The 26,848-nt window shown below is 44.3% G+C and overlaps 1 protein-coding gene across 1 annotated transcript; it reads left to right on the top strand.

Moving 5' to 3' along the window:
• The first annotated feature begins 196 nt into the window (after positions 1 to 196).
• Positions 197 to 26,483, top strand: corin (corin, serine peptidase). Its single transcript, XM_085444973.1, has 24 exons — positions 197 to 320; positions 2,389 to 2,539; positions 5,759 to 6,067; positions 8,195 to 8,306; positions 8,529 to 8,633; positions 9,994 to 10,217; positions 11,274 to 11,387; positions 12,406 to 12,513; positions 13,352 to 13,462; positions 14,974 to 15,096; positions 15,590 to 15,697; positions 16,603 to 16,834; positions 16,941 to 17,083; positions 17,174 to 17,281; positions 17,383 to 17,496; positions 17,599 to 17,709; positions 18,055 to 18,178; positions 18,862 to 18,990; positions 19,248 to 19,297; positions 20,499 to 20,685; positions 20,763 to 20,925; positions 21,003 to 21,111; positions 22,316 to 22,449; positions 22,530 to 26,483. The coding sequence occupies exons 1-24, from the start codon at positions 258 to 260 to the stop codon at positions 22,710 to 22,712; spliced, it is 3,315 nt and encodes a 1,104-aa protein (XP_085301099.1). The 5' UTR covers positions 197 to 257; the 3' UTR covers positions 22,713 to 26,483.
• Positions 26,484 to 26,848: the final 365 nt, after the last annotated feature.

The following is a 26,848-nucleotide window of genomic DNA, read 5'->3' as shown; positions in this document are numbered from 1 at the left end:
AGCGCACATGTGCGGCAGCAGCTTTGAAGCTGGCGCTCAGGAGGCTCCGGCCCTGAACCTGAATCCAGGAGCTTTAATCCCACGTTAAGACCTCCTCACGTGGGCACGACCTGAGCTGTGTGACAGTAAACAGCGGAGGGGGAGGAGACGGGGTAGGGGCGGAGCCAGCGTGTCTCGTGCCCGGTTAGTTAGCGGAGCAGCTCGCGGGCAGCAGACAGAGGGATGGTCTCGCGCTCGGCGCTGGGCAGCAGCAGGTCATGTTGTCCGCGCGGCTGGAGACCTGCCCGCGTGTCACCTTCAGCGGAGCGGGAACTGCGGCGGTGAGTGCCCCCCTCGCTCTCTCTCTCTGTGTCCCCGCTGTCTGCGGAGCTCTCTCTACCTCTGTCCCCGCTTCTGCTGCTGTCCTTGGTGTCCGTCCTCTGTCCTCTCCGCCTCTCTGTGCTGCTGCTGCTGCTGCAGACTCTTCTTATTCTGCAACACTTCAAAGATATTTCAAGGCTTTAATCAGAGAAGCGTCAACAGAAAACTGACGCAAATATGTTTTTATTTCTGTTTTATTTCAGTCAAATCTCATTGAGTCATCTCTGTTTGAAACCTGTCACAGAAATAATTACAGATTTATTTTCTGTTTAAAAAAATCTATCAGCTGCTTACCAAAAAAGGTAAGCAGTAACATAAAAAAATGTTACTGTCACATTTGTGCAAAAGTCAGTGCACTTTTGTCTCCTGCAGTAACATTTACCCGAGGGCACAGGTGTGCTCAGGAGCATGAAGCATGTAGGAAACAGGATGTTGTTCCAGTATCTGACTTTTAATGTCGTGTAGTGATGTAGTGATGTCCGTCTGTGTAGAGTTTTCAGCGAATGTGAGCTCTGATGGTTATAAAACTGCACCCAGCTACACTTTCATTTCTTTATTAATAACTCTGATAAATTTAATTTCTTCTTAATAAACTTCATTTCTTTTCTCAATGACACCTTAGATTTGATCATGTTTGGGTGATTCGTGGATCTCTGTTTATTCATAAAGACTTTGATTTATTTTGATGTAAAATTTAAGAAGTCATATTAATTGTGGCTCCAGCTGAAGCTCCTCGGGTGGCTGACGCGTCTCCGTTTCTACAAGATGATCCAGAAAACAGCTGAAAGTTCACACACACGCTCAGCTCTCAGACCTGATGATGTGCACTCGTTTACCTGCTAAACACGGTCGTCGCCGTCCTCCTAATCAGTACATTTGTGATGTTTCGGAGACTAAATGATTACAAACTTAGTTATTAACAGATAGTTGTAGTGCTGGAAGAATTAGAGCAAGTTTAATAACTACGGCTAATAATTAAAATAATCACGTAGTGATTTACAAAACAAAACAAACAGTTATTATTTTTGACTCTTTTTCTTAAATAAAAACATTATTAAGATTAAGATATAATGATAATGTTGTAGAAAGCTGACATTTAAACTGTGTTTTCTTTATGTTGTGTGACAGTAAACTGGGTGTTTTTGATGATTTAAATATATCAGGCATCAGAAAATATCAGAACCAATAAATATGAACAGTTTTAAGAATTTACTTTATTAACCTCTTAAGCCCAACGCCCCCTGATACGGGGGCAAAATGCAGGAGATCAGGTAGGCTTGGGGCTTAAGAGGTTAATGCCTGAGGATTGTGTGATTTCAGTTTCCCCAAGACATACGAACAGTAACCGACTGAAATAAATAAAATACAAATAAAATTACAAAATATATACAAATAGCTCAATTCTAAATATGTGTTGCAGAGATTAAATATATATGATTCACATCGTACTCCAAGCTGTTGTTATTCTGATCTTAATTTTACTCCTTACTTAATTTTACCCTTCAAAGTAAAAGTCCTCGCCTAAAAGTCCTAAAAGGTGTAAGATGTACATAACGTGCATGTTTGGTTTGTACTTTATTTAACCCAAATAGTGAGCTTCTTGTTATTGTCATGCAATAAAAAGAAAATGATCCAAGCTGCAGCTCTCACACACTCTTTCAGATGCACATGCACGGCAGACATTGTGGTAATGAATCAGCCAATCAGCACATTAGACAGAGCAGCTCCACAGAGAGAGAGGGTGGTGGAGTGAGCAGTATTTAAGGCGGGGGGCTGCTGTGTGGTGTCAGGTGTCGGCTCGTTGTCATATCTCTTCAAAAATAACTTCAGCGTGTCCAACGGAAACTCTGAGAGGGCAGAAACACCCTGAGCACCCACACCTCTGCTCTCTGTAAAAATAACCTTCAGTGGAAGAAGGGGCGGGGCTAAACAGACAGTATAGAGCCAGAAGCCTCCTCTTTTGTGCTCTGATAACCTGGATCCTGGTGTTTTATGAGTCCTCTGAATGTCTCTCTGTGTCCCACAAAGAATCTGGCTCGAGGACCCCAGGCGAGGATGGGCGGGGAGGCGTGTCCCCACAAGCTGGGCTCCACCAATCACCTTCGGCTTCTCCTCTACATCCTGATTCCCACCGTGAGCCTGCTGGCCGGCCTCCTGCTGCTCGTCCTGGTCCTCACTGGTAGAGACACACACACAAACACACAGTCTGGCTGATGACCTCTGAGGTCAGAGGTGTTCTCAGTGACCTGACAAAGACTCCACCTTCACTTTCAGTCTGGACACGACCCTGATATCACTCCATCCCCCTCCTTCTCTGTCCTCTAATCTCCACCCGTCCTTTGTCTCTTTCCTCCCTTTTCCCTTCTTTTTCCATCCCATTCACACCATCATTCCTTCTTTTTTATTTGGCTTTTATTTCATTATTTCTCTTTTTATGTTCCTCAGTTTAGTTTCCTCCCTGCTTTCCATCTTTCCCTCCGTCGCTGTTACGTCCTCCTTCTTTCCCCTGAGTCATCCTCCTTCTTCCTTCATCCCTCCTTTCTCTCGATGAAGAGGAGCTACAGAGGGATAAGGGGGGAATGATGGAGGCACGGAGAACAGACTGATGTGTGTAGGAGGAGAAGTGTGCATGTGTGTCACCATGACAGCAGGGAGTCCCTCAGCCAATCAGCATGAGGATCAGACTGAAAGGATTTCAAATATTTACGCAGGTAGTAAAAGAGACGCGGCAGCATCTGTCCATCCAGACCTTCACCATCTTCCTCCTCCTCCCCCAGCTATGGTCTTCACCTCCATCACCTTTTCAGCCTCCCCCCTCATCGTTTCTCTTCCTCCACTGGATTTTCCTTCCTTTCTTTATTTTCTCGTGTCTGCTTTGATGATTCATTTCTTTCTCAAATGTATTCAATTCAGTCTTATTTCTCTCTCTGAACACACACACACACACACACACACACACACACACACACACACACACACACACACAAATATCACAAACATTGTCTGAATGAATAAACTTTTTTAAAAAATTTGAGAACTTATTTTCATTCTCCTCGCAGTGAGAGCTCCGCTCCTCTTTCTTCTTCGTTGGTTTCTTCTCCCTCTGCAGCTGTTTTTCTTTTGTCTTCTTCGCGACTCATTGCACACAGTGTGTGTGTGTGTGTGTGTGTGGCTTCTCTCCCCATTACACACTTAATGGTCTTTGCAGTGCCTCCTGCTTGCCTCCGTCTGTTTTCAGCTTTAATGTGAGGCTGTGAGTGAGAGCCTTCACATTCACTCTTCAGCAGTTTTTATTTCTCAGCCTCTGACTGAACGATGATCCACAGTCACACTGTGTGCACAGCACACCTGGCTCTCACTGTTGGATGGTGTTGTTGAGTCTCCACAAGCAGCAGCAGAAGGTTTCAGAGTGTTCTTCTGAGCTTTATCAAAAGCAGCAGCCCGCAGCCTCACATGTGTCCTCCTCAGGGGCGTGAAGTGAACTTTCTGCTGAGCGCAGCAGGAAACCAATCACACCGACAGCTTTTAGTACTCCTGGTTGTTGCAGATATCTGCTCCTGTATCTGCTGCAGGCGTGGGGGGAAGGAATCAGGCTGTTTTTTTAATCTAATCAACAAATAAAAAATGATAAGTTCAGTTTTAGTCAAATTAAAGTCAGCGTGAGAACATCAGCAGATAAAATCTGGTTAATTCATCTTCACTGCAGAGCTTTTCTCTGGTCCTTCACACCAGCTCACCGTCTGACAACCATATTTGTAGTTCGAGATCTACTGACCAATGATTTTGAAATGGCTCTGCTGCATGCAGGTAAACAGCCTGAGCACAGAGCAAATGAAGGAGGGCTTTCGGTAAATCGCAGTCTGAAAACCATCGACTATCATTTTTGGATCCATCCATCCTATTCAAGTTGTCACAGATCCGGCGGCAGGGTACACCTGGACAGGTCTGTCTGTCCCAGCGCTCCGTTTCTTGATTTCCTTCCTGAATTTCTTGTGGCATTCACTCTGATTAATGGCTCCAGCTGTGGGACTTACACTTTGGCACCAGTTTTATTTATTTATTTGATGGAAGTCAGGCGCCGCTTTGCTCAGTCAAACAGAGACCACTCACGTTCATTTTTGAATTATTGGCTGACCTGAGATCTGTGTCTGTAGGCAGAGCTTCAGTAGCTGTTTATCAGTAGCTATATTATTTATATACAGTGATGAGTGGCCTGTTTCACAGTCATGTGGTGTGGATTTCAGGGAGACACTTGGGACTCGTACCCACTGATATTTACAGCACACGCATTCGCCCACCCACTCCCCTCCTTACACTGCAAAAAAAACAACCTCCAAGTGCATGACTTATGTACGCAAACATGTTCCTTCACATACGCGAAGACGTCTCTGTCATAAACTGATGTAACAAACGTGCAAAATGAAAATTCCTCATTTGATTTGTTTGTTGTTTGAGCTGAGAGGAATCTCACACATGTCGGCAGTAATTCGCTGTGTAGTGTTTGAGGGGGTGAAGCCGATGATCTGTCAGTGACTCATTTGTAACATTTATACCAGAAATGCAAATATGAAACCCACGGCTGTGTGTGACAGAAAATATGTAAAAAGATTACCATGGTAACCAGCTCTGTCTGACACGGCTGTGCTGTCTCATTAATAGTTTTTTTTTCTTTGCCAGAAATGTCAGGTTGTTCAAGTTCATAAAGACGGACGCGGCCGGGGACGAAAAACAGTGCTTTAAAAACTCTAAAGTAACAAAGGGAGGAAGAGAGGAAGGGGTGGGGTCCAAAATGCACCCAAACAACAGAGACTCACTGTGAGATCGACACTGTAAGATGTACTGTAACCACACACCAGCAGGGCGAGGGGCAACAAGGAAGTCTGTCAAGGCAATATTCAAGACAGGAAGAGAAAAAAGGCAGGAAGTGAAAACAGAGAAAGCCAAAGAGGACCTGACTCAAAAGCAGAGAGGGGAACACATTTATCAACTCAAAAGCTTCTTTTCCATTAAGAACTTGGGATTCCTGTCCTTCATTTTGTGGAATTTTCCATTCTCGCCATAACTGAGAGTTTTGCTTCTGGGGTCCTTTATTGATGACACACCTGTGGAAAAGAGTCAGTATGTTCATGGACGTTTAGGTTAAATGTGACCATGCCTGGAGAATACAGAGATTTAGGTTTCTGTGAAAGGAGAGCACTTTTTAGCTTTTATATCTTCTAAATTATTAAATTGTCAAATTATTTCCTTAAAACTATTTGAAATGTGTGACACCACACAGCACTCATTCGTTCATGAACTGAAGCCTTAAAGCCACGCTCATGGACGTTCATGAGCGTGGCTCAGAATCATGCCTGAACCGCCTCCTATGATTGGCTGATACCTGTGTCTTCCTCTGCAGGTATATTTGGCAGCACTCACTTGGACCCCAGCCTCCTCCCCTCACCCAAACCCATCGCCGACAGCAACCCTGGTTACCACAGCAACAGCACAAGTGACCCCTACCCCTCCTCCTCATTCACGGTGGAAACCGTCACGTCTTCACCGCAGAACCGCAGTGAGAGCACACCTGCCGCCACCGGCGTTCCCCCGGTGACCTCTTCTCAGGCTCCGCCCACTCAGCCATACACAACGCCCCCTGATTGGCTTGCTTCTGTGACATCGCTGAGCACCGCTTGGCCGAGCAGCACCGCCTCTGCACCCGACACAGGTATCAGGTGTGAGCAGGAAAGATGGAAGCAGCAGGGGGTTGTGGGAAACGTACGCAGCTTTTAAAAGACCTGAGTAATGCCAGGGCTAAGGATGAACTACAAATCCCACAGTCCTCTGCAGTCTGTGTCCTTCCTGTTATCCGTCTGTCTGTTGCTGTTGTTGTGTCCTTTCCCGTCAAACAGTAAAATCTTATTAGGCTCCATTAGTGTCGACTGGACGAGTTGATACCTGAGAGTAGCTGCAGAGGATGAGCTGCATTCAGATCTGCTGTCCTCTACTCTCCTCTGCTGACCTGATGGGCTGAGCGAGAGTGTGTGTGTGCATCTGTGCTGATAAATCGTTTGTTGGGTTGCTATTTTAAAATTCCCCTCGTCTCCGTCTCTCTCTGTTCCTCTGCTGTCCTTCAGTGTCGCTCTGTCTGTTCCCATGTATTAATGTGCAGTCGAGGTGAATGCTAATGAGCCTCAGTCTGTCCTGCGCTCTGATTGGACACTGGACACTCACCAGATTTGGTGGACGTTTGACCTCCTGCCCAGTTCGGCCACCTTGTTAAAAAAGGTCACGCTCTGTGATTAACCGACTCTCTGATGACTTAGATTTCTCCCACTGAGACAACAAGTTAGGCCCTGAAGGTGTCGGTGGTGTCACCTGGCTGTTTGTCCTGCTAATGCTAGCTACAAGTGTCTTATTAAAGCACTGACATTGATACATCCAACTGTGGACAATCCAACCAATTACAGGCGAGGTTTAAACACAGAAAGACCTCAATTTACTGTCATTTGTTATTAGTTATTTGTTATCTTTCTAAGTTATTTGCCCCTAAAAATCTCAGAAGGATGATCTCACTTATCCTGGAAGGCATTAGTTTGGCCTACTATAAGCATCCATCCATCCAGACGCTCGCTTTGGTTATAACCATAGTATTTAAAAATAAACACTGACATTCCATGAAAATCATGCAGGTGAAAAATACCAGTACAGTTTTGGTTAGATCAAACACGTATTAAGCACGGGTGCTCCCATTGGCTTTAGGTCAATCCAACCCACTGGCACAGTCAAATGAATTCAACAGTTCCTGAATGCAAATGTTCTGCATAGATTTTTCAGTGATATTAGGGTTATTATGGTAATCCCAAGTAGGGCGTCACATCCAACTCTTGGCAAATAACCCAGAGAAGAAAAGCAAACAGCAAAACAAAACAATAAACAGACAGTAAAAACTCAAATGTCTGATAAAATGTCTGTTTCCTGTAGAGCTCCATCACACTCCCTCACTTTCAACCCAACCTTTGACTGCTGCAGCACCATGCCTGTGATACTGTAATGACCCGAATTTCACTGCTTTCAGGAACCATTGGAATTCTTTCAATTGACCAAATGGTTCAGGAGTTACGGGAGCTACAGGTGTAAAAAATATAAACCACCTGTCTGACAGGTTAGATTTCAGAGGATTCAAATCTGATAACTGTGAGTTTCACCTGCTGGTTTTGGACTCAGTGTTGTTTGCCATCATTTTCACAAGATCAGCAAACTTTAGCCACCAGACGCTGCACGTGCAATTAACTCCAGAGCAGCCATCAAAATTCTCCAGAAGACTCTAACAGAACAAACACAATCCAAGGGACCAGTTCAGGGACTCCAGTTAGCTGAGGTGAAGTCTAGCAGACAGCTAGCAGCAAAGAGTCTGTGACAGCTCTATGAAACAGTGAGGATACTAAGCCAGTAATAACCCATGTTTCTATCTAGAATTAGGTTTTTATGCCACTTCTCTCACACTAAGCACAGCTTCCATCTGGGTAACAAAACACAACAATGACAGTGGTATTGCTCAACGTCCACCAAACACATCACGCCATGGGCAACAATGAAGTGAAATATCACTAATAAAACAAAGATCTGTGAAAACCAAACATGCACCAAAAAGTTGTTGTTGAGAAGCATAAAATATTAGAAACTATAACATAAGCATGTCCTAAACAAGCATAGATCAGATTTCAAAAGGAAGAAAAAAGACGTTTGTTAGGTACAAATGTCACGTTGTTTTATAACGAGGCTGTAATGACGACAGCAGCCTGCAGGGGCAGCGTTCGGGGTTTGATCCTGGTGACCAGCTGTCTCTGTGCAGGTAGCTGTCAGCTGATCGTGGAGCCTCAGTGTCACATGTTGCCCTACAATCAGACGTGGCTGTCCTCCTCCGTCGCCGTGGTGAAGAGCTCAGAAGTCGACATGTTGCTAAGGTAACAGTTACTTCCACTAAAAGTCATTGAATTATCTACATACAGCTATTTCATACTGCAAAGAAGACAACACAATTAAAGGCATCACCTCAGGTTGTGTCATGTCAGGTTTTCATTGCTTTTAACATTTAAATGATCCAAACGATTCATCAGTGAATCGATGAGTAGATGAGTGTTAGCTGGGCTCCCGGCGGTGACTGAACGCCAGTGTGTGTGTTTCAGGTTCTTCAGCTACCTCAGCAGACTCTCATGCTACAGACACATCATGCTCTTTGGCTGCTCGCTGGCTCTGCCCGAGTGCATCGCAGCTGACGGCGCACACAACAGGTAACACACACACAAACCTACAGTCAGCTGTTTCCATACACAGACCTTACTTGGCCTATTTCACAGCCTCTCCAGTTTCCATATAAGCAGCTCGTTGCTGTGGAGTCGTCAGTGTCGACCTTTCTGGACTTGACCTGGGATTGAAGATTGATTGAAGAGTCTGATGTGAGCTGGAGGGCCGCTCTGACCAGACGACAAACATAAAAAACTAAAAAATATAGAAACTATTTATATTAAGAGAAAGGTGGTGAGAAAAAACAAGTCCTGCTGCACTGTGCAAGCTGTTTATTTGCCGTCTGCTTCTTCTCAATCCACAACATGTCCACCTATTTTAATCTGTCCAGAACTGAAGCTGATGTTTGCTCCTTTACTTGTTACCACAGATTGTCCCTTATATTATCTGTAAGCTTCTTTGCTGTGACTAGAAAAGCAGCCTGAACCCTGAGTGGAACTTTGAGAAGATTGAAATATGGTCTTATCTGTTTCTCAGATATCACAGTCGTCTCTGGACACTCATAAAACTCATAATTAGACAATTAGAGCTCAGTGTTAGGTTGCTGTTTGATCGCAGTGTCAAATGTTCTCATCAGCAACACTATCCAGCTGCTCTGCTGCTCAGGGTGAGGGGAGATCCCAGGGCATTAATAAACCGTCAGCGCGCTGCACGCTCAAACAGGTGGCGCCCTTATTATGTCTCAGTTTCAGCTTTTAGCACAGTGCCAGAGGCTCCAGGTGCAAACTCGGTCCAGAGTGAAACAGCGTTTCTTCTTCCCTGTCCTCGTTCCCTAGCATGCTGCTTTGTTCAAACAGCACGACAGCATGTTGGATTAGTTTCAGCGAATGTCCAGCTGCTGCTGACAACAACCAAACCATAGGAGGAAGCTACAGTCTGATAAGACACAGAATAAAGTGCATCTCTCCAAAGCTGTCAGGTGACCGTCAGGAATGTTGGAGGTACCAAAATGCTCAGGCCTTCTTTAAAAGCCTCACAGTGCCGAGCAGCTTCTTTCAGTTTACCTAAACCTTGAATCTCTAATGCGAATGTTGTCTTTCAGTTCCAGCACATTCAGCAAAGACTGAACTTTGTCTTCCTATAAAACACAAACAAGAACATGAAACTCAGCTGTTCACACAGTAAGTGGGACAGCAGCTGTATGTGTGTATATGGCTAATAATAACACCCTCACACCCTCCAAACTCAGAGGACACACACACGCACACACACGCACGCACGCACACACCTTCAGTGTCAGTGGTTTCAACTCCAGACGACCTCTGACAGGAGGATTATGGGACTTTTAATGTTTTAATGATGCTACCAGCTAACTGCTCCCTGACGTCCGCGTATGTGTGTGTGCAGGACGGTCGTGTTGCCCTGTGCGTCTTTCTGCGAGGCAGCGAGAGAAGGCTGCGAGCCAGTCCTACAGATGTTCAACGCCTCCTGGCCTGACTTCCTGCGCTGCTCCCAGTTCAGCAACACCACCTCTGCTTTGTCACCACCGTCATCACCATCGTCACCTTCGCCAACAGGTCTCCTCACGTCACCTGCCTGCTACACACCGCGACAGATTAAAGGGAAACCCTGTGAGTACAAACCACACATAAAATCCTTCACTCAAAAACTGGAGCTCAGACCTCAGGGACCGCCAGTTGGAAAAATGAGCCAATCAGCTAATGTATTAGCTCAGATAATGTCATTAAAACATTCTAAAGGCTCCAAACTCAATCCAGAGTCCAGGTCAGGAACTCCAGTTAGCAGCTATCATCCACCTGACCCGTAATAGTACAAACTTTAAGCCTTAAACTTCTTAAAGGTGAATGAAATTTCCACCTGTTGTTATAATCGTTATCTACAGAGACCAGTTTTTGACCTATTTTTGTAGTAAACATGTTAATTTCTCCTATAAAGTTTTAAAATGGGAGTTTGTGGAAATGGACTTAGACAAGAATATGATTCGAATCTGAATAAAAGGTAGAGGACCAATGATAGAGCCTTGTGGAACTCCACAACCTGAAAACAGTCTGTGACGCCCTGTTCTCTCAGTTAATCTGCTGGTTACTGCACTGAGTAAAAATGATTTGGGTTTGAACGTTTTCAGGTGAGATCTTGAAGTCACCAGTAAATACAGTTTCCATTTATGCTAGCTATTACGATGCATGTAGCCAAAGTCTTTTTTCCACAAAGTCTCATGTATTCAAACTTGTACAACTTCCCCGTCTGTATATCTGTGAAACTCCGAGCTTCTAATAATGATACTGAGACATTAAAACTGCAGTAAAAACCAACACAGTCACACATTCGTGTCTTCGAACCAGCTTCAAACCACATCGTGCCAGCTTACAAAAACTGAGAGGCACACAACCTAAAGACATGGGAGTTAGCAAAACGTGGACATGATGTCAATTTTCACATCAACGTTGTTCACGAGGCAGTGCGAGTATAGAATGACCCTTACAGGCTTCCTTTACATCTGCATTCATATTTTTTGTCTCGGTCTCTCATTAAGTTATACTTCTGGTCGTGACTGAAAACAGTTTCTCTATTGGCCAAGTGGACATTAGAGGGACTGCAACTTTTTATACGTAATAAATATCGTTGTTGTACATCACTGCTGTACTCTCTCTCTGATTGGTTGGCAGCCGTATGTGGCGGGAAAGATCATTACTTGTGTGCGACTGGGATTTGCATCCCTCAGAAACTGGTGTGCAACGGCCACAACGACTGTGATGACTGGAGTGACGAAACACACTGTGGTGAGCGCACACACACACACACACACACACACACACACACACACACACACACACACACACACACACTGTATTGTGGTCTGTGTAAATAGCAGGAAACGTTTCAGCCCGTTGTCATGGTGTTCGCAGGTGATTGAGAGGATGACAGTGGTATGGTCGCTCTGTCACAGAAAGGTGGTCGCCATGGTAATATAAAGAATCTATAGGCAGCGACTATCAGAAAGGCAAAAGGGGAGAGAGAGAGAGTTTTGTCTTTGTCTTTTAATGTCTCTCTCCCTCTTTGTGACCCCAGCCTTCTTTTAACCAGCAGAGGTTTATGTGGCTGTAAAAGTCACACATGACAACGAATGAAGGAAGAACGACAAACGGCTATAAAGTGAGAAACCAACACAACAGGAAGAACTGAAGAGGACAGGAGGGAGAGGACGAGAAGATTAAACATGAGACAGTTTAACCAATATTCATCAGGTCTCCTGTGACGCGTTAGTTTGAAGTTCACATCCTTTATTTGGAGTCTTTACCTGTTTCACATTCCCTATGGAAATGTTATAACAGACAAACTGCAGGGGCACGAGAGAGCTGATTTCAAATCTACATCTTCTAGTATTTAGAACTATTTATAATTTTTAGGGTTTTAAGAGGTTAAAGACAAAAGAAAGTGCAAAAGAGGCCAGACTTAACCATTCATAAATGTGAAGAAAAGAAAAAGCAAAACAAAAACAGGGAGCCAGAAACAAAACAAGAGGAAACAAAATAAAGAAATCAGTCGAATGAACCACAGTGCTGCTGAAAAGCTTCAAGATTTGACAAAACAGGTTATTTAAAAGGTTTGTGGATTGTTAAAAAATGTTCCATTACATCTGTCTTCTGTTTTTTTACTCTGTGCTCTCTCAGGAACGTGATTATTATTATGAAGAAAAATAAATATCTAACATGAGATAAAGGAAAGCACGAGGAAAAGTGTAATGAAAAGAAAAAACACATGAAGAAGAAGTGCTGATCATGTCTCTCTCTCTATCAGTGTGTGCAGATGGCGAGTTTCACTGTAACACGGGTCGGTGTCTCTCGCCCGCTCTGGTGTGCGACGGCTATGACGACTGTGGAGACCTGAGTGATGAGCTCAACTGTGGTAAGACCATACACACACACACACACACACACACACACACACACACACACACACACACACACACACACACACACACACACACATCCATCACAGAGTATCACACACTCAGGGTGACGCAGTTTGGCAGCTCGGGATCAGCTGTGAAATCAGAGAGAGGGGAAGTGTGGACCGGGGGAATCCACCACCTGTCCATCTGACACACACAGACACACACACACACAGAGACACATTTTTGTATCTCTGTGAGGACCCACGCTGAAAGCATCACCAGGCTCAGCTGAGATAAACAGTCTGAGATCGAAGCCAGTTATCATTCCTGCACTGAGGCAATGCAACATATCAGTCTAACTGCTAAATTACAGGAACGCCACAAAGCTAAATTCATTAAAAGTGGAGCTGCTCTGCTCATTTTTACCTTTGTATTTCTGTTCTTCATACACTACAGTAGCTTTACATGAGTTCAAAATCAACTTTTTAAAAAGTATTATTTTGGTCCTCTGTGAAGCCAGTCAGTTCATCCTCTGTCTCGAACAAACTTTAGCTCCTCTTTAAAGCCAGCTATCTTCTGATATCCCTCACCAGCAGAAGGATATAACAGTATCTAATCCCTCTCTGGGACACTAAAGATCCAGGATAGGGACAAAAGGGAGCACTTAGAGCATTAAATCAATCAAATTTCCGAGTCTCATCATTTCATATCGTGTCTTTGTATCCCTATCCTTTAAATAAAGGCTTTAACTGTAATGTTAAATGTTAATAGAAGATTAGCTCAGTCCAGACTCTGGAGGTCGTTCATGTTATTTATTTTATCTGAGTGTAGCTAATTGTATGTTTACAGTGTGTGATGTGGCCCGGGAGCACCGGTGTGGTGATGGGCGCTGCGTGTCCAGAGACTGGCTCTGCGATGGGGACCACGACTGTCTGGACAAGAGCGACGAACTCAACTGCTGTGAGTGACAGCTAGCTTAGCTTTGAGACATCAGTCATGTTTATAACTGGTGATTAATCTAAAGTTGTGTTCAAATCGATATTTAATTGATTAGGAAAATAGTAGCCATGGCAACTGCTGACTTTTTCCATAGACAGTGTTGGGAAGGTTACTTTTAAAATGTATTCCATTACAGAATACAGAATACATGCCCCAAAATGTATTCTGTAACGTATTCCGTTACGTTACTCAATGACAGTAACGTATTCTGAATACTTTGGATTACTTAATATATTATCATGTTTTTTACAACAACGTGAATGTACTATTGCTGTGTGATTTATTACTATTACTGAAGGTCCGCGACTCCGAACTGTAGTAAAGGGACCTCTGACTAATACGGCGGGGTCCCTGTCAGCTCGTAGCCGAGAAATAGCTTTACTTTGTTGTCTGGGTCAACTTTGCTAGCGAGAGACAGAGAGAGGCGTTGAAAGGCTGCTCCAACAGAACTTATTGTTTTACAGTCGAGTCTTAATAGCTTACTTACAGCTGGGCTCGTCAGGCACTCTTCTTGGCTGCAGTGGTTATTATTATATTTACATGCTTCCAGCTCCCGTTTTTCCTCGATGACAACTCGTACCTTTCCACTCCCCTTTTTCTCCCTCCTCGCGCTCACAGACACATAACGTGTATGGCAGTCCATTCTCCCTGCAGCACGGACTACACTGCCCATGATGCTACATTCTTTAGAGCTATGCTTGTAGCATTCTGCCTGTTAGCTTAGCACAACAACAACAACAACGAAAAGGCGCTCTCTCACCCAGGAAACACACAGTCGCAGAGAGAGAGAGAGCGTCGCCCTGTAACCATGGCAACCGTAACGCTGCCGCCTGGAACAACAGAACGTAGCTGTCAAACAAAACCCAAACAGTCCTGACCCGCGACAAAATGAAACAGGAAAGTACCGCAGTGTAATCCATTTATTTCAACAAAGTAACTGTATTCTGAATACCACCTTTTTAAATGGTAACTGTAACGGAATACAGTTACTCATATTTTGTATTTTAAATACGTAACGGCGGTACATGTATTCCGTTACTCCCCAACACTGTCCATAGACAACCACAGAAGGATTTAAACTAAGAAATGAGAGGTTTAACTTCGCTCATAATTTAAACAACTTACTACTTACACTTTGTTTGCTACTGGTTGTTCCCATTTTCACAGCTCACTGAGCTCAGCAAAACTTTCCAGTGGTACACACTGCCCTCTGGTGGTGCTTTCATGTGGTGCACTACCAAAAAACAGCATCTTTGGATCAGTTAAAAGAAAAAAAATGGAACTGCAGCAGGAACAAATGTACATATAGATGAAAGGACTGAATAGTGAATGTGAAGAAAGCTTTAGTCTGCCTCACATGGTTTCCACTCCGAGGGAAACGTGACAACTTGTGAGCGCTCAGCTGATTTACTGCTGTGTCACGTGTTACTATAACTCATCAAAAATGACAGTAAGTGTGTGTGTGTTTGCAGCTTGTAAGAGTCAGGGTCTGCTGGAGTGCAGGAACGGTCAGTGCATTCCTTCCGCGTTTCGCTGCGACGGCGAGGACGACTGCAAAGATGGCAGCGATGAAGACAACTGCACCGTAGACCAGAGTGAGACTCTGTCTGTCATTAGAAGCAAAATCACACTAAAAGAAAGTTCAGACAAACTAACCTTTTGACCATAAAAGCTGTTATAAAAGACAGAAGATCATTCAGATGAACAAACATCTCACACATGACTTGGTAAATCTTAGATCCCTAATGACTAAGATAATAATTCATTTTCAAAGCTAATCACATCCTAATCGTCACCACAAGACAACACTTTTATTCATAAAGCAGCTTTCCTGCACAGAGGCAGATTCTTAAAACTTAAAACAAGTTACAGGAGCCAAACTGTTATATATACTGACTGTTCTTCAAACTAGACACAGTTCATTAGCTATCAGGGCCTTTTTGATTGGTTTGACTCACTTTGTAAAGTCTCACCTTCTGCCTGCATGTCACCCTGTCCCAGCAATCCTCCTCTGTCACACATCTCCAACATCCTATTTCCAGTATTTCCACTATAGCGCCTTACCTGTGTGTGTGTGTGTGTGTCCAGGTCAGGGTGGATGTGTTCCCGGTCAGCCCAGCTGTATTGCCACTTCCTGTCAGCCCATGTGTGCTGGCGGCAACGCCGTGTGCGACCCACAAAGCAACAGCAGCTGCAGTGAGTCATCAACAAACTGTCCTCACAAAGATAAATCTGACAATGAGAAGCTTGTCACATTTAACCCTTTATCACCCAAGTATCATACCTGGATTTACTTTTTAATTTTGGCTGTAAAATTACAAAAAACTCATCTTTCAGTTTCCAGTTGAATTTTCTATTTAACCCAAAATGCGGAGTTACAGTAATGAGGTGCACAGATGGTAAAATGCAGGCGGTGATGCCTCTGTGTTCACACAGCAGCATCTTCTGAATCCAATATCCTAATCTGATACTCCTAATCTGATACTGCGAATCGCCCAGTGAAGCTTGTGCCTGGTACATCTGTGAGGCTCCATTAATGCCGACCCATATCCTCATGTTTAGGAACAACATCTGCTTCATCCAGATGATGTTTTTTTGTTTTGTTTGTAAAGATTGTTTCAGCATGATGATGGCAAACAAATCATTTTGCTCATATTTCAAAAGCAGGTCTCTGTAGTAAAAGAGTCTGACTGTTAACCTGTCCTGTCTGCAGGTCAGACCTGTTATTGTCTGAAAACATCTGGAGCTTTATCAGATGAAAAACACAATAAAGGAAGTCCAGAGCTTTGAGCAGCTGGAATTCTGTATGAAGCAGAAACATTTAGCTCCTGAGGAAATGGTCTCATCAGTCCCCACACACTTAAAATGACATGTTCACATATTCCTACATGACTTTAAAAACATTCTGCACTGTGTGTTTCCTTCTTTTTACTTCTTAGCTTTTATTTTGACATTTTAAAGTAATTAGCTTCTAACTTGATTCATGCTTGGATGTATTTTAAACCTAAAAATGGAAGTTAGTCATGTCGTATGCATTATGTGGGTGACAGTGTGTAGGTTTCCCTCTCGTATTAGTCTTCACTCTGCGCTCTGTGTCCCAGCTCGCTGTGAGCCAATCAGCCTGGAGCTGTGTATGAATCTGCCCTACAACCTCACCAGCTTCCCCAACTACCTGGGTCACCTGTCCCAGAGAGAGAGCTCCGTGTCCTGGGAGTCCTCTCTGTTCCCCGCTTTGGTCCAGACCGGCTGCTACCAGTACCTAATGTTCTACGCCTGCACGCTGCTGGTACCAAAGTGTGACCCGGTCAGCCTGCAGAGGGTGCCGCCCTGCAGGTCAGCGCACAGTCAGCTAGTTAATCATCACTTTATTCCTCTGGAAGGTTTCAGATACCTTTCCTCTCTCCTTCTCTCACTCTGTCCTCACCCTCTCGCCCTGCAGGTCGTTGTGTCGTAGTGCAAAGGAGAAGTGTGAGTCGGTGCTCAGCATTGTGGGATTGCAGTGGCCGGAAGACTCAGACTGCAGTCAGTTTCCAGAGGAGGGAGGAAACACAACCTGCCTGCTGCCAGAGGCCGGAGTCGACGGTACACTCCGTTTGTCCCGAAGACGGTCGCTGAAACTTTCTGCTCCTAAAACTAAAATCTTCTGTTCGATGTGTGTTTTCGTGGTGACAGAGTGCTCTCCGAGCCACTTCAAGTGCAGGTCAGGTCGCTGCGTGCTGGCAAGCAAACGCTGTGACGGACACCTGGACTGTGACGACCACAGCGACGAGGACAACTGCGGTGAGTCATGTCAGAGTCATCGAGGCCGCCGCGGCCTCATCGAGACGAATGCTTCAGCAGTTTAGTGCAGCAGGTCATGATCTCACCTTTCTGTCTGTCAGGCTGCTCTGAGCGTGCTCTGTGGGAGTGTCCCGGCAGCACAGTCTGCATTAAAGCCAGCATGATCTGCGATGGGTTCCCAGACTGCCCCCAGCTGGTGGACGAGACCAACTGCTGTAAGACTCCCTGATGTTGATGTTATTATGTTTTGTTCTGCGCTGGGCCAACAATCCCCTTCCTGACTGTATTATTAATGATATCCATTCATATTTCCTCAGCGGTGTGCAGGGATAACGAGCTTTCCTGTAACAACCATCAGTGTGTCCATCGCACTCTGTGGTGTGATGGAAAGAAGCACTGCTCAGACAGCTCCGACGAATGGAACTGTGGTAGGATAGTCCCACTTTTAAAACGTTGGGTTGTTCTTTAATATGTTAACAGGGACACCTGAGTGCAGCTTTGGTCCTTCTACTTTTCATCCTGCAAAATCAATCTCTGTGTCTGCTTATTTATACATTCACTAACTATTGATAATGATGAAACAGCAGAGAGTATTTGTAGTAGGAAGCTGTGTATCATCTGCGTGAAGTGAAGTTCAACATGATAAAGTTGCACAGGTTTATTTACTGGTTTTAAAAAAAGGAATTTCGGACGTGACTTCTAAATATTTTACAGTATTTCATCTCTGATGAGTATTTACTATCCAAACATGCGCTGATCTGTTCTCTCTGCAGTGTCTCTGTCCGATCGATCGGGCTCTGTGCTGACGGTGTTTAAGACGGCGGCAGAGTATCAGGTCTGTGCAGATGAGTGGAACGACGAGCTGAGCGAACTGACCTGCAACCAGCTGGGACTAGGGTAAGGTTAGTAACACACGCACACGTTATTAAAGACTTTCTTCACATTCAAATATTTTTATTTATGATGTGGAGAGAAATGAGACGAGTCCCCAAAGTGTGAAGTAAAAACATCCAGTTGGACTTCCTGTCTTGTGTTTCCCCGCCTGGCTGACCAGCTCCTTGATATTCGTTCAGAATCTCACCTCCGACTCCAGCTGCATCATCCCGGACTGCAGCTGACAGGCTCAGACTGTCCTCTGCTCTGAAAATCAGTTTTGAGACGGTTCAGTTACTGCAGTTCAGAACAGTGGAGTTGGAGTCTGCCCTTGGGATGAGAAACTGACTGGAGACACGTTATTCTGAGGGAAACTCTAAATACATACACAAACCATCTAAAAGTAGTTTTTAGACGTGCACTGCAGGCATTGATCTTTGTAGACATTACCCAGAGGAGCTGGAGGTGAAAACAGATGTCTGACTCACAGATGGGCTTTATCCTGTCAGATTTATCCTTGTAAAAGTAATTATTTGTGGATTTATTCTGTGAGAATAGAGCAGGTAATTGTCAGGTGAATTCGGTGTTCTGTCTCGTGCACACTCCACCCAGACAGCTTCACTGACCTAAAGCAAACACATTGTTTCCTGCAGTGTGAGCATTTCTGAGTTTCTGATGGAATAAGCATATTGTGTTTGTCTCTGCAGGGTTCCCTCCTCTGTTTCCAGGGTGCCCGATCAGCCCGGCGTCCAAGGCCGTCGACGCTGGTTACACGTCCACCCCGAGTGGCACCAGAGGAACGGTTCTGCTCTGCAGGCCCGGCTGGAAAAGAGAAGGTAAGAAGCTTGTGGTGAGTCGGTCAAAGAGACCAAACTGAGGCTGATTTAATAAGAGGGCCTCAGTCCAGCACGGAGTCTGTCTGCCGGTCACTGATGTTAAAAGCTGTCTGCAGTATCTGGGCTGAGCCCATCAGGCAGGAAACAGGACACCTGTTCAGGCAGGATGTTGTCTTACCTGGCTGTTTTGAAGAATCACTGTGAGCTGGTGTCGCAGTGATGTGTTTATAACAGATGTTTCTCTGTCTGTCCTGCAGTCATGCGTGTCACTCCAGGCAGAGAGTTTCAGTCCTGTGTACCAGAGAAGGTAAACCTTCTTCTTTTATCCCTTACTTACTGATTTCTCTCAAATCAGTGTGTTTGTAGAAGCATGTTAAAGTGGACGTGTTTAACCTTTCCCTCATAGTCTTGCTCTGGTGGTGGATGCTCATAAAATAATTATGAGGTCAATAATGGTTTTTTTTCTGCTCTGGCTCTGTATGATGTCACAGAGAGCATCTATATCGTTATCTCTGATGTTCCAGCCATTCAGGGTTTGACTTGTAAAGGATGGAGCTAAAAATGCCTGTTTTTAAGGGGCTGCGCAAAGGCCGAGTGTGAGATAAAGAAGTGTGATTTTGAAGCTACTGTAGTTGAGTTGAAGAGTCAAACGGAGGTACTTTGTATGAGCAGGAGTAGATCAGCACTGTCACTCCTCCTGCTACCAACAGATGGAGCTCAAATTTAAAAGTTTAATCTCAAAAACTGTCAAAGCAGCCACATTCAGCGCTACAGTCACTTATACACCGTTATGTATGAGGCCCAGCTGTTGATGCTGATCAACAGCTGGACCTGCACTCAAGGTTTCAGTGTAGTTTGGTATTTTGGAGTTCAGACGTCCAGCTGCTGTCTGACTGATGTTGACTGTCAGATTCCAGAGATGGTCACCTTCTGACCAATTATACTGCGTTCTCTGTCACAACCTGCATGTTGTCTGTAGGTTGACTGAAGCAGACATAACAATTATAGATTGTATAAATCACAGCGTGATGCAGAGGCCTCGTCATTTTAAAGCCTTTACCTTATAACTGTATGGCTGCCACCATATTGGAGCCTGAAGTGACGATCTGTTAGTACAATTAACCACACACCAGGTATATCAATATTATTATTATCATCATTATTATTATTATTTATCAGATAATTGCATTAAAAATGCTTCAAAAAGGCTCCAACTGTACAAACACAGCTCAGGAACTCAAGTCGCCGTCCTGCTGTCAGCCAAAGAGGCCACGCCCCCATGAATATAACTTTAATAATTAACATGGCATCAGAGACCAAAGCCGTTTCCTGTATTAGGCTGTAAACATGTTTGTTTCTGGTGTAAAGTGGACATTTAACACGGGAGTCTATGTGGGCTGTTGCCCTTTTGGAGCCTCAAGTGGACGTTGGAGGAACTGCAGGCTGTGAGGTTGCTGGTTGGCTGGCTCATCATAAACAAATCCACTTTGTCTCTTTGTTGCCGTCAGAGTGCGGTCTACGCCAGGCGGTGGGCCTTCACCCTCACAGGAAGAAGCGGATTCTGGGTGGCCGGGTGTCCCGGCGGGGGGCGTGGCCCTGGCAGTGCTCGCTGCAGAGCGGTCAGAGCGGACACGTCTGCGGCTGCGTCCTCATCGCCCGGAAGTGGGCTCTGACAGTCGCGCACTGCTTCGAGGGGTAAGTCTTCAGGATGTGTCGTCAGTGAGCCACATTTTATTTTAACCTCACACACTAACGGTGTGTGTGTGTCACAGGAGAGAGAGTGCAGACCTGTGGAAGGTGGTGCTGGGCATTAACAACCTGGACCACCCAGGAGCTCACAGTCAGAGCCGAGGGGTGCGCTCCATCATCGTACACCCGCGCTACAACCGGGCGGTGGTGGACTACGACATCAGTATAGTGGAGCTGGACTCTGAGGTCAGAGCGTGCTGCTGCACAGGATCGAGTATCAGCTGTAATCGCACTGGACTGATGAGGCGTGTTAATGTTTGCAGATTGAGGAGACGACCTTCGTCAGACCGGTGTGTCTTCCTCAGCCGGGCCAGCTGCCTTTACCCGACTCCTACTGTTACATCACCGGCTGGGGTCACATGGGCAACAGGAGTGAGTACATACACACTTCAGTCTTTGGCCGTATCCCACTCCTAACCTTAGACTAAACTCGCTTTTTGTACTTGCAGCACAAGTAGGCACGCACACATCTTTCAATCATTCGTCTACCAGAGTTTTATTCTCGTCACGTAGAGTCGGTGCATTTAGACTTTGCAGAGTCCTGCTCTCTGTCTTCATCTGCTGGTTGAAAAACATCAGGCCGGCAGCTCTTTTTGAAAGCAGAAAGAACGAGCCGAGTCAGAGAGGCTCTGCTCTCGTTATTCAGATTCACTCTGAGAGAGAGTGGATGTAACTCACTTTCTCATGCTGCTCTGTGCTCAAGCGCTCTAAATCTAGACTCCATCCCCGCGAAAGTTACATAAACTTGAAATCATGCAGCTTGGTTTGAAACCACAAACCTTTCTCCTGCTTGTAAAGTTGTAACTGATGTTTCATTAACCTGTCAAACTGGGGAGTTTCATTCATTTCAGATTAGCTAGCAGTTAAGCAAGAAGACTCTTCGCGTAGCTTACCAAAGATATTGTGTGGATTGAAATGTGACGAGCTCGGAGCGCGTCTGGTCTCACTGTTGCACCCACACATGTGTCACAGGACCGACGCCGATCCTGGGAATGCTCCAGGCGTGGCCGGGTCGCGTGGCCGGGTCGCGTTCCAGCTCCGATGCAGCTGCTGCAGCTGGTTGTTTCCACTCAGGAAAATATTTGATGTTCCACCAGATACACACCAGCATGTTTCAGAAGGGTCACACAGGTGGCTCCAAAAATAACACCAAGTCTATCGTTTTTATTCTATTTTCACCTCAGTCTCCATAATCATAATCATAATCTGCCTTTTCACTCAATTTAAGTGCTCAAAACGCTTTCTACTCCACGTCTCAATCACCTAATCCTGCACTCATGCAGTGATTTTATGTACGCCTAGGCAGCTTTTACATTTACACACTTAGACACCAGTGGATGCATCAGGGGCAACTCGGAGTTCATTTTTATGTCCAAGGACACTTGGAACTAACAAAACGACATAAAAGACGTGCTCTTGTTAGTCGCCAAGAGCGTCCTCCGTGTGAAAACAGCGCTCATTCCTTCTGATCTTTGAGCTTTAACGTCCTGTGAAAGGAAAGCTCAGAGTACTTCGAGAGCCTGAGCGCTCTTATTATATTTAAAGCCTCCTCTTCATCCTGTGTGTTTGTGTGCAGTGCCCTTTAAACTGCAGGAAGGCGAGGTCCGGATCATCTCTCTGTCTCAGTGTCAGTCCTACTTCGACATGAAGACCATCACTCCCAGAATGCTTTGTGCCGGCTATGAAGCTGGAACCGTCGACTCCTGCATGGTAACATCTGCACCAGTCCAGCATGAAGTACCGAGGCCACACAGTTTCTCAGTGTGTGTGTGTTTAACGTGTGTGTTCAGGGTGACAGCGGCGGCCCACTGGTGTGTGAGGAGAGCAGCGGTCGCTGGACGCTGTTCGGCCTGACATCGTGGGGCAGCGTGTGCTTCAGTAAAGTGCTCGGACCCGGGGTTTACAGCAACGTCACGCACTTCACCCCCTGGATCCAACAGCAGATCTACATCCACACATACCTGACCGACTGACACATACGCTCACTCACCTGACACTTCCTGCTCCAAGCTCTCATTCATTCCAGAAGGAAGTGATGTCATCATCAGCCACAACACACGTTCAGTTCCTTAACCTGTGCCTATACTGATAGCCTTCAGACGCTGTGTGAGCAGCAGCTGATGTTGTCGGTGATTGAAAGTTACATCCATACAATCAGTCACTGAACTCTGACCTTATTGTTTTTATTACTCGACACATTCAAACCTACAAACATCACAGAAACAAAAACATAACCTCTGTGACGGTTAACCAACGCTCAGTGCTTCATGCTGGACTTTATACTAAGATACTTTTAAATTATGTAGTTCGAACCAACCATTGAACTTCCTGGGGCTGAAAAAACGACGAAGCATCAAAGACGGCAGTTCCTCTGCTGGGCTTCATCTCAGCTAACTGAAGTCACAGAAAACACCCAGGACACTTTCACTTTTCAATTCAATTTATTTCAGTTCAACTTTATTTATATAGAACCAAATCACAACAACAGATACATCAAGATGCTTTATATTGTAAGGTAAACAGTAAAGTCTGTTTAAACTCTGGTTAAACTCCATCATGAGACATTCAGCAGTGGTTTCATTTCACAGCTTTTTGCTTCTGTCACAAACTACACTATCCTCACACAGACCTAACAACTGCTCAAAGAAGTGTATCCCCAGATCAGCTGGTGAGTGGTTACTGGAGTTGGATGGGTGAAACTGGTTAAAAAGATGCTGCTCAAAACCTCTAGTTTGACCAGTTCAATCAGTCCAAGCCAAACAGATTGCAAAGGTTGCATCGAAGCTTGTCTGCAACTGCTCGCCAAGCAGAAGGAAAACATAGAAGTGTGATGTTTGACGTGCAGTCGGCAAGTAGTTGCAGGTTGGAGGTTGCGAACCAGCCTCCAGCCCTGTGTGAGAGAGGACTTAGAGCAGTAGTTCAAACTCAACATTGTGATGTTCATGTGTATCAGATGGCACATGGTCTGTTTCCAAGAGCTCCATAAACTACTTGTTCAAACTTTAAATCAGCATTAAAGCAGAAAAACTCCATTTCACAGTCATTTTCTCCGGCTACTTTGCCGGAAATACTCCTCAAGGTTTCTGAAGAACATTGTCTTAAGGAGGAGCTAAAACAGCTTGTTTCAGACATGGCCCAGTATAAGTTAAAGAAGGATTATTATAAAGTGTGACTCATGCACAGCTACTCTAGAAACATCAAGGAATACAAATATGGAGCTGGAAATGAGCAGGATAGATTCACTTACTTACCTAACTCATTAATCCCTATTTTAAAAATTATTTAATAACAGCAATTAACAGATTAATGATAGTTTTGCAGCTGTGATACAAAATTGTGTTTGTGCTAAACATCCTGTAAGCAGAAGCTAAATCTGCTATTTCAGAGAAGATTGAGGACTGTTTCCCGGACTGTAGCTGTGAAACCGAACATTTTAATGATATTAAGGCGTTTAGCGCTGAAGCTGCTAAAACAGACCAGCCGAGCACTCATTTTCCCACAATGCTTCACTCTATAGTGCCTAGCAGTAAAAAAAAAAGAGACAAAACAAAAAAAAAATTTGTTACTTGTACAATGTCGTACTGTACGTGTGTGTGTGAGTGTAAGCTGCTGTGTGAGCGTCAGAAAGTGCTTCAAACCACACTGGCAATTTATATCAGGCAACTTTGATGGTCAACATGTAACTTTGTTCTCGCAGCTGCTAGTTACATTTATTTTCTTTCAGACAGAAACCTCTAACTGACCCCCCCGACCCCAGTCGTGCTGTATAATGGCACATGAAGATGTAACACAAGCTTTATTTTTGTATATAGCATACACCGATGTAGTTTTAAGCCGTGTTTATTCATGTTTGTTTACGATAATGAAAAATGTCTTCAGAGGTGAAGTTAGAACAATGCAGATCATTAGCCTTTAAAGTTTCTGGCTTACAGATATATCGTTAGTAACGTAAACAGTTAATAACACGCTTATTATAAATGATAAATCAGGGGACTTGAAGTAAAGTTTTACCCAGTTTTTATCTAAAAGTAACCTAAATGTTCATCAAAGTGGATAAAGCGCAAAAAAGCAAATATTTAAACTGCCTGTGAAGTATAACTTTAACGTATTGCTAATGTGGAAACATTAGTGTTAATCCAAATGTTAACATAAGACATATGAGCTTTATCTCATGTATCAGACGGTCAGACTGTAGTTTAAAGCTAGCAGACTCACTAACACAAACGATTAACTGCCAAATTAGCGCCAGCTAGAGTACGAAGCACAAATGTAGCACAGTATAGAGCGTTTAATGATGTGTTTTCATAGCGTTAGCACTAAGCTACATTAGCTTTTGCTGTGTATTTACAAGCCGTTTAGGTCCAACTGTTCAACAGTAACAGTTTTCACACCGTAGCTGAACTAGAAGGAGGAAAAAAGATATTAAGACTTCATTAAAACTCACAACAGACGGTTTGTTTGCAGTTTACGTGTTCTGACGGCGTTTTTTTAGATGACTCTTCAAACATGGAGAGGGTTGTGGGAAAAAAGGTTGAATTTTCTTTGTTGCAGTACTCCGAGTGATCACTGGGGTGTTGCCTCTATTTACATACACATGTTTACCACATTTATGCTTTAAGCTAACTGCCTCACACTGAATTCACTGAAATATTAATGGTAACTGTTTTTGTTTGTTTTGTTTGCCTCATATGTGTGACAAAAATACTCACACAGACAGCAAAGAAGCATCAATACAACAGAGTAAAACCCTGACTCATACTGAGGCCTCAGTCACACAGGCCTAGAGACACTCAGCAACCTCTGGTCACAGGGGGAAACGTGTATTCCTCAATCGGTTGACAAGTGGTTGCTAGCTGTTGCCAGGTGAAATCAGTCACAACAAAGGTGAACCACCAAAAATCTCCACGTGATGGTTGGTTGTTAGCAGTTTGCAGTGACTCCTCCTAATTTGTCTGCAAGACATCTTCTCATTTTTCCCTGGCACACAGTGGTTGCCCGGTGGTTGCCAACCAGTCTCTAGGCCTTGTGACTGGAGCCTTAGACTTCTGGGAGATCTGGTGGAGCTAGTGGACATGCAGGTGGTGATTCCTGTTTTTCTCCACCAGAGGCTCCAAAAGGCTGAATGCTGGTCATAATACACCCTGCAGTTATCTGGGCTTTTGTTTCAGAAAGCAGGTTTAGTGAAAACTCTGAGTTTGTTAAACCTGAGACGTAAGTTTAAAACAAAGGTGGAAATGTTTCACTCATCGTGTCCACTAATGAATAATTGGAGGCTGTGAATTTGTTTCACTTGGCGAGATCAACATTTTAGCACTTCTCCCCATTTTGACTCCCTGTTAACCCAGTGGAAGAGTTGCCCAACGAATTGCCCCGTTGACCTTCTGTGCTGAGGTCGGACTCACATCCAGAACATTCCAAGTTGCTGCTGCTGATGTTGTTTTGTGTGTTTGGTTTTTTAAGAGTATTTTTCTACAGCGTTTTGTATGTCATGCTTCTTACACAGGGCTGTTAGTGTGTGTGTGTGTGTGTGTGTGAGCACACAGTCACATGTAAGGACTGTGTGTTTGTTTCTTCCTGATTTAGCTGTTATGACTTTGTTATCATGATGATGATGATGAGTAATGTTTGATTATATGGATTCAAATGCTTTATGGACAGACTGTAGCCTTTAATGTTTGTGTAAACAGTGAATATTTGGTTTATATCATCTTGTATCACACTAATAAACTTATACACACACTCTCTCCTCTGTGTGTGTTTGACCTAAAGTGCTCTAAACGCAAGTCATGAAAGGTTTGTCGAGGGTTATGTTTAGATTAAGTAATGTGCGACTGCATATGTGACTCACGGCGTGTCTGCAGAGGCGTCACGTCTCTTTCCACTTCCTCTAGTCCAGAAAAAGAGATAAATAATGGAGATGTTGAGTGTCAGAAGTATCTTTAGATGGAGATTAAATAGAATGTGCTCAGACTGGAGAACTGTGCTCTGGTAATAATAAAAAGCCTTAAAAACACACTGGTTTAGTTAAAGACGAGCACCGTCCCAATAGGCTTGCTACACAAACAGGTGCACATTTTTATCAATTGTGCTTCCTTCAAAAGCTGCCTGG

The sequence above is a fragment of the Copadichromis virginalis genome, linkage group LG3 (genome assembly GCF_057382275.1).
Source record: "Copadichromis virginalis isolate Kocher_CV1m ecotype Utaka linkage group LG3, C_Virginalis_male_GT1.1, whole genome shotgun sequence".
Taxonomy (NCBI): domain Eukaryota; kingdom Metazoa; phylum Chordata; class Actinopteri; order Cichliformes; family Cichlidae; genus Copadichromis; species Copadichromis virginalis.
The sequence above is the reverse complement of the archived record's forward strand: the minus strand, read 5'-3'. Positions and strand labels throughout refer to the sequence as shown.

Coding starts and splice junctions, on each gene's coding strand:
- corin (XM_085444973.1), top strand. CDS start 258: ATGTTGTCCGCGCGGCTGGAGACCTGCCCGCGTGTCACCTTCAGCGGA. Junction 11,388..12,405: donor GAGTGACGAAACACACTGTG/GTGAGCGCACAC, acceptor TCTCTCTATCAG/TGTGTGCAGATGGCGAGTTT. Junction 13,463..14,973: donor GAGCGACGAACTCAACTGCT/GTGAGTGACAGC, acceptor GTGTGTTTGCAG/CTTGTAAGAGTCAGGGTCTG.